Genomic DNA, 17950 nt, shown 5'->3' on the forward strand with positions numbered 1-17950 from the left:
CAGACCAACTCTGCCTCTTTAGCTACTTTGCCTTCCTTCTTTACTAATTATCCAAATCCTACCTCATTAAAAATTCATCATACATCAAAGAGAATATTATCTTTAGATACTGGAAGAAGCACAAATCTGGGAAAATACTGCCTCCGGTCTCATTAATTGGCTGAGGGAGAGGTAATCCAGGTAGTGGGGAACACTCATTCGTCTTGTCCCTGCTATCCTTATCCATTGTTTTGTTTACTTAGGTAACAATGATCATAATGGAAAAGGCATGGGTTTGGGGTCAGAATCACTGATATTTAGTTCTTAATCTTTCCATAACTTTGATTAGCCTTGGCCAACAATCTTAATCTTTTTGAGCTGCAATTTGATAACTTGTAAAATGGACCTAAGAATACCGCTTTCCATCCGTTGCTTACCATGTCACAACCAGGTGAGAGGATGAACACAAAAGATCTTTAAAGCTGAGTTGTGATGATTAAGGGGGGAAACCTCTGTAAAACTCTTAAAGACCATTCTGTAGCACAAGCACGCAAAACTGAGCATTATTAATATTAACTCCTGTAACTTCCAAGTGTCTAGCTTGGGCAAGTGCATAGATGGAGACTGCACCCACAGTAGATTCTTGAAAGAACAGACCATATTCAGTGTTGGATATAGTGATTTTTGAGGTGGCTTCCAGACATCGAAGAGGACATGCCTGATTAGAGGCTAGATTTGTAGGTGTAATCTGGCAACACGTATTGAGGTGAGCATTACATTTAGGATCCAACATAAAATAAGTGATTATGCCACAGACTACTCATCTGCATACTCTATGATCCATTCTTCTCTTCTTCTCTATAACAGAAACCCAATGTTTAGCTGCCCAGCTCAAAGAATGTGGTCATGAGAATCGATGCTGGCTAATACGACGTAAGCCAAGAGTGTTGTGTAGTCCCCTAAAAGCCTGCAGCCTGAAAAGCAGATGTGATATCTGGAGAGCTAACAGTCATCTCGGATCGTGAAGATAAGGGCCTCGCCATGGGACGGCAGATTGCTGAGACAGAAGGAACCTTTGTCTCTGACATCATAGAGCAACGATGCCAGCCTGCCTAGTTGCAGATTACTTTTACACAGGATAGATGGATCCATTTCTATCTTATTTCAAGCACTATATTTATTTTTGTTCACCTCTGGATTTGATTCTAATCGATACAGGGAGAGCTAACATCTGTGGCCATGGGTAACAACCAGGGAAAGTATATAGATTAAGAAGATAAGGTTGAGGAAAGGCCACTTGGAAACATCAGGACTTAAGGGTCAGGTGAAAGGAATGCAATTAAAAAGGGAATTATGAAGAAATGTAGGAATAAAATCAGATGAAATTAATGACACAGAAGGCAAGGTAGGACAAAGTGCTAAGGTAGAAAGTGATCAGTTAATGCCAGGTGGCCTACACGAGGACTGAGATCTGTCCAGGGGCTTTAACTATAAGAGATCACTGATGGTCTTGGCAAAGGTATTTCCAGAGTACTGGTGGAGACTAAGACAAAAAAAATCAAACAACCCACATAAGATAATAGAGAACATGCAATTTTAACATTAGTGACTACGAAGAGAAGAATTTAAATGGGAATAATAACTAGGAAAGCGAAGCAAGAGACCCTTCTCACCTTTGGTTGCTCAGAATCTGCACACCCTGCATATGTGAGGGGAATTCCAAGACCAGTATGGAATCAAATGGAGGAAGTTCAGCTTGTGAATCTGGAACGAGTGACAACTCCAAGGTACCATTTCTAATTATTTTCAGTACCAACGGGATTCTTCACCCCCCGTCTGCAGAGCTGGCGTGGTCTATGAGAGCATGCAGTCTCAAGGTGTGACTTGGGCTGTATAGTTCCTGAAACTGAACTTCTCCTTTGGTTTCTTCCCATTTTTGAGTTGGTGTTCTACTCTACTCCTTGGCAATGGGAGCAAGTCTTTATCCTTCTTATAAAGTTGACTTCTGCTTATATGAAGCAGGGATGGATTCTGTTATTCACAGCTAAGAACTCTGACAGGCACAGTGGAGAACATTATGAAAGGAATATTTGTAATTTATTTTTTAATCTGGGAGCTAAAAATGTTTACTTGGTCAGGGGTAGGAAGACAGGAGAGATAGGATGAGGATACGCTTAGGCTTGTGTGCATTTGGGGGTCAGAGAATAATCAATGGGGGCCAGCTTCCTGTGAAATAAGAGATAAGGCCTTCTACTAAAAACAAGGAGATAGTTATACATTCTCCATTATAATAGGAAGTGAAAAATTATTTGATTAGCAGCTCACACATGTAGGGTGTTTCCCATTTTATTTTATTTTTTATTTATTTTTTAAAAATGCTTATTTATATATTTTGAGAGAGAGAGAGAGAGAGAGCATGTGCAGGGGAGGGGCAGAGAAAGAGGGAGAGAGAGAATCCCAAGCAGGCTCCGCGCTGTTAGTGCAGAGCCCAATGTGGGGCTTGAACTCATGGACCATGAGATCATGGCCTGAGCTGAAACCAAGAGTGAGACGTTCAACCGACTGAACCACCCAGGTGCCCCGGGGTGTTTTCCATTATAGAAAGGGGTTTTAGAAACATATTTATAATAGTAGAGAAAAAAAAATCTTAACTCCTATTACTGTGTTTCTTTTTAGTAGTATGAAGGCTTGTAATTCTAACAAAAAAGCACTTTGGAAATGATTGCTTGTCATACACCTATGCCTCACAGGCTAGCCTCTGAAGGTAGACAATACAAGTTCCCTCAGCAACAAGGAAAATGAAAAGAATGCAAGATGTCCCTGCCCTGTTTTCAGAAAGTGGGGGCTCCCAGGTGTAGCTGCTATACAGATGGACAAGAGACAAATTTTAGATAGCGATAACCTTAAAGGGAGAGTGAATTTACAGGACCTCAAGGAGGCCGGCTCTGCTTTGTGCTGATTTCTCAGGTTCCAGTGTCTCCCGTACCATCTGTCTAGATAGCGACCGTTCACGTTTCACTGGACACTGTATCCATGCTTTAAATATGCTTGTAGACGTCCTCTCTTTCACCGGGGGTGTCCCATACATATATAGGATCATGGGGACATTTCTGATCTGTAATCAGGAAGATGGGAACTTTGAGCTTATTTTCCTGCCTGTTGTAATCAATGGGTTTTCGTGACATATTCCCAAAATTTGGTTCACCAACCCTTCTGATCTATGACAGTTAAGGGGGAATATTCTGTGCCCCGTGGAGATCACATATATTACCTCAGTTCATTAGCTACCACTAGTCCTCATCTGGCTTCATGATACCTGAAGTCCTTCTCCACAGTATCACTTATTAATATGTATCCTGGAAGCTGTTTTGTTTACCAGCTGCTAAGTCAGTGAACTAATACAGGGATCTCATCGAGTTGGTTCACTGGGAATTGCTATCACCTCTCCATTGAGGAAAAGAAAAAAAAAAGGCTCAGTGCGTTCAGCGACGTTGTCTTCCTCCTGATGTTGACTCATACATCCAAATACATGTTCTCTGGACACATTATTTTGGATGTTCCACAGGCTCCTCAAACCCATCACACCCCAAGTTGAAGTCTGTATGTCCGATTTGCATCCCTTTCGCTGTCTGGGTTCTCACCCTTGTCTTTCCCATCGTAGCTAATGCATTCAATTCAGCCAGTTCCCCAAGCCCTAGGCGTGTGGATAAGGGGTCACCCTAGAGCCCTCCCTTCGTCACCCCCATCTCATCTGGTCAATTACCAAGTTATTTTATTTTCATCCACTGAGTATCTTAAATCTGTCACATCTTTATGACTTCTATTCTGCTCAGACATTTCTCATCCTTAACTTCCAAGACTACAAAATTACCTGAGTCACCCTGCTGCCAGCCTCACCCTCTTCATTTCACCCTGAGCTCAACTGTCATAGGGACCTATGTGGTTCCAAATCTTGGCTGTTTGAAACCTACTAAGGCCCTTCTATGCCACCCCAGAAAAAGGTTTGAGATACCAAATCTTCTATGACTTGCTTCATCTTGACTATTCACATCACACCATACTTTGTACTTTAGACACACAAGAGAGACCCTCTTATTAAACTTGATTTTGATTAGTGTACAGGTAGTTTTGGGGGGAAAAATTAAATTGGACAGATTAGGTAAGGTTGTTTACAAATATTTCAACATTTCCTTTTCTCTTAGAACACGTTCATCTGAGCACTCATTTGGTATGGGGTCTAAGACTTTTCCTGAAGTAAGGATCAAGTTCAGCACGGAACTCAAGTTCAGCACATTCTTTCTTGCACAAAACACTCCCACATTTTATCGTCTATGACTTTCAGTTTGGGTTTCTTCAGAGTAAGGCTTAGAGAGATTAGAAAGTATCTAAATGTACAATTCTTCCTGACTTTTGTGATTTCTACCCTCTACCCCCAATCTTAAATACTTTCCTCATCTATATCTAATTGAACAGCACTTTTTTCCTGGTCATCTTGATCAAGTCTTTCAAAGCACGTGACTTAGTTTTCACAGAAACCAAAATTCTTTCTCTTTGCATGCCTATTTCAATAGTTTGCATAATATTTAATTAAATAAGAAAAATTATAAAAGCAAGAATAACTTCTATTAAACACGTTGAGAACAACACACAGTTGGCTCCTGGAAATGTTATTCTCAAGTTATGGGGGGCAAGGTACATGCTTCCAATAAGGCTACTTGAAAAACTTTCAAGAACATATAGAGGTTACTAATATCTAGCATTCACTTTGGAATAAAAATTGGGCAGTTGATTTTACATATAGAATGAAGAGCCCAGGATGATTAGATGCGTACATTTAAATTGGGACTTAAGAGAGCTTCTGTATTCTAAACCATATGAAGTCCTTCAATGTAGCCCACTATTTCTTGTTGCATTGATTTCACTCACGTCACGTTTTCTCTCTGGCATGTCCATCCCTCCATTCTTCATTTGACTCCTGGGATCCCTCAAGGCCCATCCGAGAGATGGTCCTCCATACCAAATTCTACCTCCTACCTCCCCAGGCCCACACAAGTTCATAGAAGGCCATGAATAAAGCACGTCCACGTGTGCATCTTTAGAGAGTGACGGTGTCAGTACCAGCCAATGCGACAGCATGTTTGGCTCCAGCTAGTCAGTTTCACGAGCATTTGCCAAGTCGTAAAGAATAAAATATGACGTAAAAAGATTAACTATGAAGCTAATTTTTCACAGTCTTTTGATGAAGAATTATGAATGTCCTTGAAAGCTTTTCAAGAGTCATCAGAGAACAGATGGGAAGAGACCAGATTTTCCATAGACACCTGTGGATAATGATATCTGTATGATCCTCTTGGATCGGTCTAAAAAATAGCTTTTTGATGATATGGATTGCAAGAAAAACATCTTGTGCTTATACATTGGATGAAAACAAAATACCCCCAGTTTCAAGGCTAATTTCTTACAATTTCACCTAGAAGTTATTGGTTGTGATACAGCAAAAATGATGCAAACAAATGCACAAACTATTTGAATCAAAGAGCTTCTTTTTGATATAAGTGCTTCGGAAGTTGAAGTCATCTGTCTCTTAAGAGGTTTAAATTCTGGAGAGTACCTAAGACATGAATTATTATCCCAACTTCTTTCAGATTAGAATTGATCAAGTCCAATTTCCAGAGCTAAAGACGAGCCCCGGAAATGTGCTAATATTATAAAAACATGTAAAAAATGATTCTGGCTCTGTGCATCTATTTTTAAACTATGTCACAATGTCAGGCGTAGAGATTTATAATCCTCGTTTAATTTCAATGTGAATATAGAAATCTTACAATTTAAATTGAGAAAATGTCTTCTGGTTATCAACAATGTACTAGATGTTCCGCTAAGTGCGGTGGGCTCTAGAGAGGAGATTAAGGTACTGTCTTGCCCTCATGAAGCTTTCAATCTTGCCAAGTAAGATGCAACACATGTGGGTATGTTACATGACAGACACACAAAATCTATTGTGTTATAAAAAGGAGCAAGAAGAACTTAAGAGAACAGATTGCTTCTGCTTGAGGACAGGAGGTAACACTCCTTGAGGAAACTGCACTGACAGTGGGTTCTGGAAGATGAGTAGGATTTTGAGAGAAGATTATGAGAAAAACAGTTCAGTCTCAGAAAGTAAATGGTTTTTGCAAAAGCTGAAGGACAAGAAAGTTCAGGTCATTTTATGCATGAGCCACAAGCGGCAAATAATGAGTATGATGGATAACATGTTTGGAAAGATAGGTCAGAACAGATTCTGTGTCCTATTGCCTTGCAGCAAAGCGTGGCCAGTTAAGGGAATGGGCTTGCTCAGTGAGGGGCGGGTGGGCAAACGCTGGAAGTGTATCTTAGAGAATACTCAAGGTCAGAGCTAAAACAATCTGTGCCCCAATTGCCCTTCTGTAAAGACGGATATCAGAGTCGTTAATGAAGATTACTGGAGCTATGTCAAACACTGGGAACGACATCTGGCAATATTAAGTGCTGTCACCACTGCCACCATTGTGTAAGCATCTATAAGAAGTATTATAAAGTCAAATGTCTATGGGAAAGCAGTTAATGTAAACGACTGAGGCGGGACAGGCGCTGCGAACTGAAGAGTAGGCCTGTTTACCCAAACAAGTGCTTCTCAAACTTTAATGCACATGTCAGTCGCATGGGAATCTTATTAAAATGCTGACCGTGATTTATGAGATCCTGCGTTTCGTAGCCCTCCCAGGTGATGTCCACATTTTGAGTAGCAAGTCTGAAACATCTCTTACTCAGATGCAGTTGACTGTGCCTTGAGAGAATGTGGGGATGAGCGCCTAAAAGCCAGATCTAACTTTCAAAAGGAGATAGGAGTCCTTGTTTTCTAGAAGATACGAAGCCTCTCAATGTTTAAATGTTCGCAATTATTTCAAAAACAATGCCTGTGTAAAGACACTGCACACTTTCCAAGCCGGATTCTGCCCGTGGGCACTCAGTCCGCAAACTCCTGGCTGACTCAGCAGTGAGCCAGGATCAAAACTGGTGGTGAGAAACCAGGGAAGTTCAAGAAGAGAGCAAACAGACTGGAGTTAGGGCTGACAAGATCCGGGGGGCAGAGTGTGAATTTGGAGAAGGCTTTCCGCACTGGTGTCACACACGCATGCTGAGTCCACTGAAGAGATAGGATGCACTGTAAAGAGATTTCTGAATCTTATTAAAATGTTGGGGTTTCGTTTTGTAGGAAATAAGGTACTATACTGAAGGCTACTTCGGTCAGGGGAGCCTGAATTAGTCAGGAGACAAAATCCAAGACGAACGAAGAGAAAACGGTTGTCTCACAAAGACTGCATAGAGTGATATGAATTACTAATAGAGATTTTCAAGAAGAGGTCCTACTAGGCCTACTTTAATGAATTAGATAAGGCTCATTTCTAATTAACAGCATCCATTTGCATGCAAACAATGAACTCAGGTCTTTAAAAAACAATTTCTTCCCTTAAGTACATTTAGGAATGCCTCCCATTAGCTTATTTACGCCATTAATTTGCTTGGCAAACTGGCATAGATTATATGCAGGTAAACTTGGGTTCAAAATATCAGAAGTAGGAGCACTGAAATGAGTAAGAAGTTACAGAATTTACATGACAAAAAGTGAAGCCCCAGTTTTCACAATAAGGCCTTTTAAGTACAACTAGCCTTATTCTGAACTTTGATGCAGAACTGAAAGGGATTTTTGTGTCCTTTTGAAAGCAGTGTGAAAACATTTCCCCCTAGGACTGCATGCCAGAAAACTGCCCGTCTTCCTTTCAGAAAGGGTTACTGCCCACATTTCGGTTTCGGTATACCATTCCCCACCGAAAGAAACCAGAGGCTCTTAGACAACTGGTGGATTCCAAACCTGGGGCAGGGAAAGTACAAGGTGAGCATGGAAACATTAAAGCCAGAACCTTGGACAAGCTCCCACTGGTCAGATTTAGTAACAGTGAGAACATCAACAAGAGGAATAACTGTAACTCACTGTAACATATTGAATAAATAAGAATCCATAAATCCGTACTGACATCAAGGGGAAAAAACGAAAGCTTTTCTTTTTAAATTGAAGAAATCAGTTGGTAGGATCATGTCAGAATTCAGAAAAATCACCATTATGTAACCCTAACGTAGCGACTTAGGGAAGGACCATCAAAGGATATTGAAGCCATTAGATGACTTACTAATTTAAAAAGATGACACTTGACAGTTCAGGATCTGATGGTCACCACCTAAACCAAGTAATCAAACTTAGCAGCATTACAAGTGGGAACTACCTCATACCATGACCTCCCGATGGGGTCTGAAGTACATTCCCTCTTTTATGAAGTATTCTTAAGAAGTATTCTTGCCAAAAACATTTGACTTGCATCTTTTCAAGTCTCATCTAGACCAACTTCCAGTTTAAAAGAAATACAGAGACTAGAGAACAAGTTGAATCACACAACGAAGGGGAAGAAATCAGATAAATGCAGAAAGGTGAGTTTTGTTTTTGTTTTTGACAATATTGTACAAAATTCTTCCAAATGTTAATATCAGTAAAAAGAAAGAAATCACAATATGTCACATTGGAGTAAGGATTATTTGGGGCTGAAGGCAACTGAGAAACAGCAGAGACAGGAAAAGCTCTCCAACCTGTGTATTTCTGTCTGAAGGCAGGGCACACCCTGGCCTTCACGAAGGTACTCTCCCTCCTCTTTCTGGACCAGGAAGAGCAGAAGACTTTTTATCACTGGAGTCTGCAGCACTGACTTGAATCTACTTACTACTGAAATATCCTTATCTTGCATTAGTTTCCCCATATATTTGACTTCCTACAATCTATCTCCCCTAGAAAACCACACGCCTTTCCTTTGTCTCGTCACCTTGCTACAATTTGATCACTCTTTGTTAAAACGGTATATAACTCTTAGGCCTACCACTTCTTTGGCATTTTCAGTTCTTTCCTATGAAGCCCTTCAAGCCACATTAAAACACTACCATCAAATAAAATTTGCATGCCTTTTCTCCTATTAATGTGTCTTTTGTCAATTTAACTTGGAGTTTCCAGACACTGAAACCAAGAGGGTAGAAGAAAAAGTTTTTTCCCCTCTCTTAAAAGACCAAATGCAATACATAAAACATCATGGGACACTGGTATGAAAAAAAACCTCAAAGAATGATATGAAAGACATTTTTGAACCAGTGGGTCAATTTGGTTATGGGCAGGATAATATGGCATTTTTAATTTTCTTGAGCATGATGAGCAAGATGGCATGCCATTATTCTAAGGAAATGCATAGTGAAGTATCTAGGGGTCCAGTATAAGGGGGTTTATAACTTACAAACGTCAAAACAAAAACAAAAAAAGTGTGTGTGTGTATGAGAGAGAGAGAGAGAGAGAGAGAGAGAGAGAGAGATTCCCTACATTAAATAAACGCACATATATGGGAGGTAGGGAGACAGAGAAAAAAAACATATATGGCAAGATGTTAGCTCCTGAATCTAGGGATTTAGGAGAAGGAGAGGAGGGTATATGGGTATTCCTTATGCTACTTTGTTTTCTATTTTTCTATATGCTTCTAATTTTTCATTAAAAAGTTGGAAAAACAAAGATTTCAGGCAATGTGTTCCATCAGGTGATATTTAAATTAAACTCTGATTCCTCAGTATTTGTTAGAACAATAATTGCCTTATCTCTACAATGGTGGAAAAAATACCATATTTGTCCACAGGGAAAAGAGAGAGAAATTCTTGAGGTCATTTTTTTTGCTATGGATTATGATTCAGAGAGTCCTCCATTTAGAAATTCTACTTCCCATCACCTTGCAGCCCTCTTCCATTCCATCTTCTATCAACTGGTATTATTCTAAGTGAAATGGATTTCCTTATGTTGTCAGCTATCCATTGTTTAAAGGCCTGCCTACCCACATTCCCTTGACTGGTACATCTCCTGGAATATTCCGGAAAAAAATAAAGTGTATGAAGGTAGTGACTCCACCATCAAAAGGACTGAAACCACAGTACAGGATAATGAGGTCTGGGCAGATAAACAGCTGGCTAGATACAGATAAGATCCTTTTTTTTTTTTTTGCCTATGCCATGGACCCTTCTGGCAATCTGGTGAAGCCTGGGAGTCTTCTCAGAATAACGTTTGAAGTCCAGAATATAACACACCCAGAACTCTGAAGAAAGTCAGTTGTACTGAAATATAGCTATAAAACTATTAGAAAAAAAAATTGTGATATAGCAATACTTGGGCTTGTTTCTTATTAACCCATTCATAAGATCTTGTGGAAGATATGATAACTAGTGTAGCTATGGAGAGTGATAACCATGAACAATACTTTGAGACATCTATAACAGCGCTACTGAAATATTAAAAAAACACCTGTGATCTCACAGGTGCTGCTAGTATTACTCTGGTTTGTTACCTTCCTTCAAAATGGAAGGGAACGCTCAATTTCCATTACAGGTTAGCAAAAACAAAGAGGTATTTATTTTTCCCATTCAAGCTCATGGCACCCCTTGAATTCTACCCATGGACCTGGGCTTGAGAATCTTCATATATAGGTTTGCTTTGTTATAACCTATGACTTCCTTTATGGCTGATAAATCTACATTTGCGTCTTCTTCATTTACAAAGACCACTTTGGTGGTTAAGCCATCGTTAAACTCATTATATTCTCCAGCTTAAACCTATAGATGTTATCCAGTTCCTCTGCTACATAATCGAGGCAACAGTGAATTTTCTATCTTAAATTGTATACTTAATTGACTGTATTCTATACTTCATTTAATTCCAATATACACTAACCTCAATGGATGTCCACTGATATGTGAATTTGTTCTGGGAATTTTTCTGCTCCTATTTCTGATATCTTGCATTTTCAAGAGAAGGGTTTAAAATCATGTAGCTGTGAGGCTCCAGATAGTTTTTGCAGACTTTTTTTTTTTTTTTGCTTAAATTGTATACTTTCTTTCATATGGGTACCTGAACTAGGCAACATGAAATATGTCCAACAGCTGCGTTTAAAAGCCCATTGCAGGGGCGCCTGGGTGGCGCAGTCGGTTGAGCGTCCGACTTCAGCCAGGTCACGATCTCGCGGTCCGTGAGTTCGAGACCCGCGTCAGGCTCTGGGCTGATGGCTCGGAGCCTGGAGCCTGGAGCCTGTTTCCGATTCTGTGTCTCCCTCTCTCTCTGCCCCTCCCCCGTTCATGCTCTGTCTCTCTCTGTCCCAAAAAAATAAATAAAAAACGTTGAAAAAAAAAAATTTTAAAAGCCCATTGCAAACTAAGAATGCCATTGTGAACTTGAATAGTCATCTTATTTTTCACCTGTGCAATACCTAATTTCCATTTCCTGCTAACTTCTGCTTGGACTGTACTGAAAGCATGCCACTGATTAATAATAGCTTCATGAGTACAACTCTCCCACAATTGTTAGGTTAACGTATTCTTTATAAATTTTTTTTTTACTTTTGTTTACTTTATTTGCTACTGGGTGCTTGGAAATAGTTGTCAGTGTATTGGTAGAAAAGGCACTTCTATATTATTACTTTTTTACATTTCATAAAATTTAAACGATACAAAATCCTCAGGAAGTATGCCGCAAAATTGATCTCAGTGGAAATTTAAATATGCTAGCATTTATTTTTTAAATGTAGCGTGAAGTAGACAACTTTAAAAGCTGAGTTAAAAAAAAAAAAAACTCCAGGAAGCTGATCTGGACTTTTTAAAGCACAAAAGTGCAATATTTAATGTAGGTCAAAATGGTTAAATGGGAGAACGATTTCTAACCAATTACAGCCAAATCCCTAGCCGTAATTAACCTACAATTTGTGTAATATTTCACCACAGAGTCAGCATATACTACTTTCTTATAAACTTAGAAGGATCTACAATTTTAGAGCTTATTTGGTGTAACAGGCATATTGCCCTCTTTTTATTTAAAAGTTCCGATTTTCATTTAGAAGTCAGTAACAGATCATTTTTTCAACTGAATTTTTAAAAACTTGTTACCAGAAAAAATATTAACATATTTAAATGATACATGAGCTAGAGATACTACAAAGTGAGAAACAATACTTTAAACATAATAAAAAATAATCTTCCAATCCATTCAATCTACTGTATGAATTCAAGTTATTCATTTTTAGAGCATGTTATTCAATTTTCCTTAATATTTTCATTTGTTAACATCTTATTTTAGACTGGACTGACTTTAGTTCAGAAATGATATTATACAGGTTTAAAGCTGCTCCTCCCATAAATGTATCAGTGAAGTAATGGTATAGTAGTGTGTATAACAGAGAGATTTCAATGTGGGGAAAAAGCATATGATTTTCCCAAGGAAGCAGTTTAACCACAAAGCTTAGAACTTTATTTTATGCCATCTATATAAAAATTATAATATTTTCTAAACCAAAATATAAAATAACCATGTTTTTAGACAGTACTATTCTTTTTAAACTTTATCAAGATTTGTGTGTGTGTGTGTGTGTGTGTGTGTGTGTGTGTGTGTAGGTCAACTAATGCATCCCTTTTGCAGAGGAATATGAATTCTATCTACTTCCTGAATTATGCAAAAGGAGCAAAGGCTCCAAGAGGAGGTGGGCAAAGACAATGGACCTAATTCTGAAACCTTTCTAATACATCCTCACCAGAGATGTTCATCAAAGTGTGGCCCTAGCTTTCTGAATATTAAAATCCACCTATTATGTAGATGATAGGTAGGAAGCAAGAGCTTGGCAACAGAACTGAGTTTTCATTGTTCATAACAATAGTCTCATTTGGTAAATAAAGGCCAAGTCCTCCCTTATGAAACAGGCAACATTAACATCAACAACTGGAAACATAATACAAAATCCCATTTATAAAAATATGTACGCCTTCCAAGTGTGGCAGCACACATTTGGCTTTTCTGTGCTTTCAGGACCTTCCAAGAGAAAGTTAAAAGGTGACTGAATTCAACAATAACCTTTCCGAGGTTTTGTTTTCCCCTTTGGGTTTGACTACTGTGGCCCAAGTCTCTCTGCAAGCATGTACTAACAAATGGAGTGGAATTAAAAAGTCAATATCACTATCTTGGTTTGTAGCATCATAGTCATATTCGTAGCTGCTAAAAAGCGTAGACAGATAGCATTCTTTCCTACAAAACAGTCATTTATAATTTCCTTTCTCCATCTTCTTTAAAATGAATAAAACTCAGCTTGTTAAGATTGGAATATACCAGGGGGACGTGGGTGGCTCAGTCGGTTAAGTATCCAACTCTTGAGTTTGGCTCAAGTCAGGATCCCATGGTTCATGGTTGGAGCCCCATGTGGCCCTCCATGCTGACCCTGCTTGGGATTCTCTCTTGCTTTCTCTGTTCCCCTCCCCTATTCATTGTCTGTCTGTCTGTCTGTCTCTCTCTCTCTCTCAAAAATAAATCAATAAATTAACACTAAAAAAGATTGGAATATACTGAAAATATTCATATTTGAACAACCATGGGTGATATTTATTTATTTAATTATTTATTGTTAAATGTTTAAAAAATGTTTGTTTATGCTTGAGAGACAGGGAGACAGAGCATGAACAGGGAGGAGGAGAGAAAGAGGGAGACACAGAATCCAAAGCAGGCCCCAGGTTCTGAGCTGTCAGCACAGAGCCAGATGTGGGGCTTGAACTCACAAACCATGAGACCATGACCTGAGCTGAAGTCACAAGCTCAACCTTCTGAGCCACCCAGGCGCCCCAACCGTGAGTGATATTTACAACGAACTTGAAAGTTTAAAATAGCAGGAAGGTACTGCTTATTTCACTCGCAACAGCTACATGTTTCAGTATATGAGAAAAAGAAAAAAAAATCATTATTGCTACTGATTAAGTGTTGAGGCGCTTCTTAACCTTGGTGCCTCCCACTCTGGTTACAATCTTTGACAAAATCTTTTTTAGAAGACAGCTTAAATAGCTCTGCTAAAATTTTAGAATTCCTATTTTTATCTGTCGTCCTACCTCTTTTTTCTCTCTGCCAGCTGTTTGCAGACCTCCTGCCACCGCAGATTCAGGCTTCCCAGTTTTTCGTGTAAAATACTGGCATCTGTTTTTGAGGACTGTTGAATTATTTCTTCCCCAGTTGCATTCAATATCCTGACAACAGTTTGCCGCTGCCCAATGCCATCCTGGAGTTCCTGTAAGATACCAAAAAGGCAAAACAAAAATGAAGCCCTACATCCTTTTGTTTGAGAAAGATTTAACAATGTGCTACCACATGCAGTTCTACCGGGAGAGAAAGAAAGAAAAAAGCTCCACGTGAAAGTTTCTCTGTGAAACTGACATGCCTATATCCAAAGGCTACAAGACAGAAAGACACCTTTTATGTGTTAGTAAAAAAGCACCCTCTCAGTTCAGCTCCAGTTTTTCTATTTGTAAAGCTTGTCAGCTAGACGATGTTATAATGTCCTGCAAATCAATTAGTTGGAAACCTTCTCAAGAGCAAATTCGATTTCTTGTCCCCACAAGGATGTTCCATGTTTAACAGTCTATGAAGTGTTGTAAAATTTCAACATGAAAAAAGTATTTGGATTTCTTAATGACTATCGATAGGAGAGGTGAAAAAGAACACACGTAGTTTAGGCACAGTGTTTTAAAAACAAAACCTCTGGAGATATTTAAACACAAATTCATTGCTACATTCAAAGGAAATTTATTTCAAATTCTGTTTCCATCAAGGTATTCTGCATTATAAAACCACCTAAAACTGAGAATTAATTGCTTTTGGGGGCAGCCTATCAAAAAATCCCTAAGGTACAGTGATAAATTTAAAAATAATCTATAGCTGCCAGAACATTTTTATGAGTCATTGATGGTGTCAAGCTTAAATATCTTCTACTTTTTACTCTGAATGAAATTTTAAGAGTATCGGCAAAGGAGTGTCATTAGAGAGGAGACTAGTACAACCAGATATACCTAAAACCAAAATGTTTTTTATCATTACATAAAAATGGCACTGTACCTTTAAGAAAAAGATCATACAGAATGTTTGAGGCAATTAAAATAGTCTATTACTAAATCTGAAGGTTAGAAAATGAAATAGTCTGAGAACTTGAGATCTCTACCATGATTGCATCGAAAGAACTCAAAAATCCTTACATACTGATAGCAGAAAGTCAGTATGCAGAACATGTTCCTGAAATATGTGATCCACATTATCTAACGATACTCATATTTCCCTGTCTTTTGAGCCAATACCAAGGACATAGTAAACCGGAGTTCACACTTGTGGAATAAATGAATGAATGCATGTCTTCTGAGACTAGGTCAAATCTTCCTAAGTTTTATTCCACACACACAAAAAACGTTGTTTCTACTTTTCTGTATTATTTTGAATACAAAAATTTCTGGTAGTATAACTTGAACAGTTAAAAGACTCAATAAATCAGCAAAAATGACAACAAGGCCATTATTCCAAGGATATGGTGCCTCAAATGAATATAAAATAGTGCAGTTATGGAACTATTCATATGCTTTCCTCACCATACTCTCTTTTTTAAAAAAAATGTTTAATGTTTATTTATTTTTTAGAGAGTGAAAGAGAGACAGAGTGTGAGCAGGGGAGGGGCAGAGAGAGAGAAAAACCAGACTCTGGGCAGACTCTGAAGCAGGCTCCAGGCTCCGAGCTGTTAGCACAGAGCCCCGACGTGGGGCTCGAACTCACGAGCAGTGAGACCATGACCTGAGCTGAAGTCAGACGCTCAACTGACTGAGCCATCCAGGCAGCCCCGTACTCTCTTAAATGTACATAAGATATGCTCTAGTAAACATGTGATGTTTGCTTGCAATTAGTTGCTTTTGCACCATTATTTACATCTCACTCTTCACTACCCATTCATATCAGTGTCGCACACGACACTGTTACTTGCTTAGTAAGAGATACACTCATTCGTAACAAATTATACCTATATTCCTATTATACCATCCTTTCACGGAAGTCAGAGAATGTGTCCGATTCATGATTGTGTCCCTAGTGCTTAGTACAACAGCTGGCACATGGGAGGTTTCAGTGAGTACTTGTTGAGTGAATGAATGCATCTATAAATGAAGGAAATGGGGGAGGAAAGTAGGAAGGGAAATGTTTGGCTTCATCACTGCCATGGTATCATTAGTATTAATACAGTAGTTGGGCCTCCTAGAGATTCAAAGACGTTAGTACAATATTCTAGGTTTTGGTCAGTATTTAATCTCGCTGATGAGGGTAGACACAGTTGTGAAGGATAATTCGTTGTACTACATACAATAGAGAAAGCAAGAGGCTCATAAAAGACGTACCAGAAGAGAGAAGGTCTTGGTGGAAGGGTGAGGAGGAGATTCTTCTGGAGGACCGTGAAATGTAAAGAATGGGTATATTTGAGAAACATGGAGGGTCAGAGGGGCAACGGGAAAGCACAAGGCAAGGCCTACGATGTGCAATCTCCACGATCTGATCAGGACTATGTATCTGGGCTTAGCGTCACTGTATGAGAGTAGGAGTTCAGAGAGAGGGGCAGTCCTGGGCGTATCTTGGGCCTAGGCAGAGAGGACTTCGTTTTTCCTTGAGGAGTCTGCAATTCTTTGAATGGCAACAGAAAATAACTTCAGTTTTAAGTACAGGAGTGTCCGAGCTAGAGCTGTGTTTCTGGGTAATTCTGAGGCGGAGTTGAGGCTAATGCTAAGACAGGGACGCAGATAAAATACGAGGACAGGATTCTGGGAGACTGGTAGTTGGGTGAAATTAGACTTGTGATGATGCACTAGAAGGTAAAGGATAAACCTAATCCACTGTGAAGGCAGAATCTACAGGATTTGGGAACTGGATGGATCTGACAATCACGTACAACTACTGAAACGGGAATGTTTTGCCTAAAAGGCAGAAATCAGGGAAGTAGAGGAGAAAGATTAAGACTCTCATTTGTACCTTCAGTGGTGTCCAACGCCCCTATGTATTAGTAACACTTTGACAAAATGCGTGGCATACCTATTAGATGTGTGCCTTAGCAGTATGTCTCAGACTTTCAAGTGCACGAGAATCTCCTAGAGAACTTGTTAAGCTGCCGATTCTGGTTCAGTGGGCCCGTGGAGGGCCTGGAATTCTCTACTTCTGACAAGCTTCACAGGGATGTCAATACTCCCGGTCCAGGAACACCACAGTGAGTAGTAAGATGATAGACTAAATGCCTTCCGAATCTTGGTTAAGCAATCAAAGAATTCCTGATGGTGGCTTATAACGTTATGAGGTAAAGCTGCTTCGGAATTTATCTCAGCCCTCTTGCTACGCAGTTTTGATCTTGGCCCTTCTACTCCATGGCTGATGGCTACGGTGACTTTTACAACCCAATTGTAGAATCGACAAGGGTTTTACTGTTTCTATTTCCCAGATAAGAGATAGAATTGAATAGCTAAGAATAAAGCAATAATTTAAAATTGTTAGATCTAAGTCTCATTTACATAGAGTCCCAAATCAGAGCCTTCAGGTTTTTTAATTTTGTGAAAGAATAGCTCATTAAATAGTCTGTTGCATTTGTGTGAGAAGATTTTGTAATCAGGAGAGGTATTTACAGGGTCTGATCTGCGGGAGGACGGTTTTCAGTAATAAAGCCCAAGACAGATAATGGATGGAAACAGGAAGTAAAAATCGGTACATGCTGGTTTACAGTTAGCCTCTGAGCCCAAAGAAGATAAAATTTGATTTAACAAATTAAATGTAAAACCTCAATCGACTTTATTCACTTAGGGAAAAACAAATTAATTTTAATTCTACAGCTTCTAAATATTTTAAGCACTAAATTATTCACTACCAGCGAAATTTCCGAGCTTTGATATCATACTAATGTTCTGTTGTCACAGGCATCCTTATCTATTTCTCTGGCAATTAACATCTAGTTTTAGTTTGGGACAGAAAGAAAATCATAATTAAATCTATTGGATTATTCATCACAGTTAGAAAGCT

The 17950-nt window shown here is 39.0% G+C and overlaps 1 protein-coding gene across 1 annotated transcript in view; it reads right to left on the reverse strand.

Moving 5' to 3' along the window:
* DMD (dystrophin) overlaps positions 1-17950 on the reverse strand; it is a 1998908-nt gene that overhangs the window by 796884 nt on the left and 1184074 nt on the right. Inside the window, exon 45 of the mRNA XM_049644567.1 lies at positions 13981-14156. Within this exon, the coding sequence (XP_049500524.1) occupies positions 13981-14156 (176 nt within the window). The remainder of the gene's footprint in view (positions 1-13980; positions 14157-17950) is intronic.

Source organism: Panthera uncia, chromosome X (assembly GCF_023721935.1).
Source record: "Panthera uncia isolate 11264 chromosome X, Puncia_PCG_1.0, whole genome shotgun sequence".
NCBI classification, from domain to species: domain Eukaryota; kingdom Metazoa; phylum Chordata; class Mammalia; order Carnivora; family Felidae; genus Panthera; species Panthera uncia.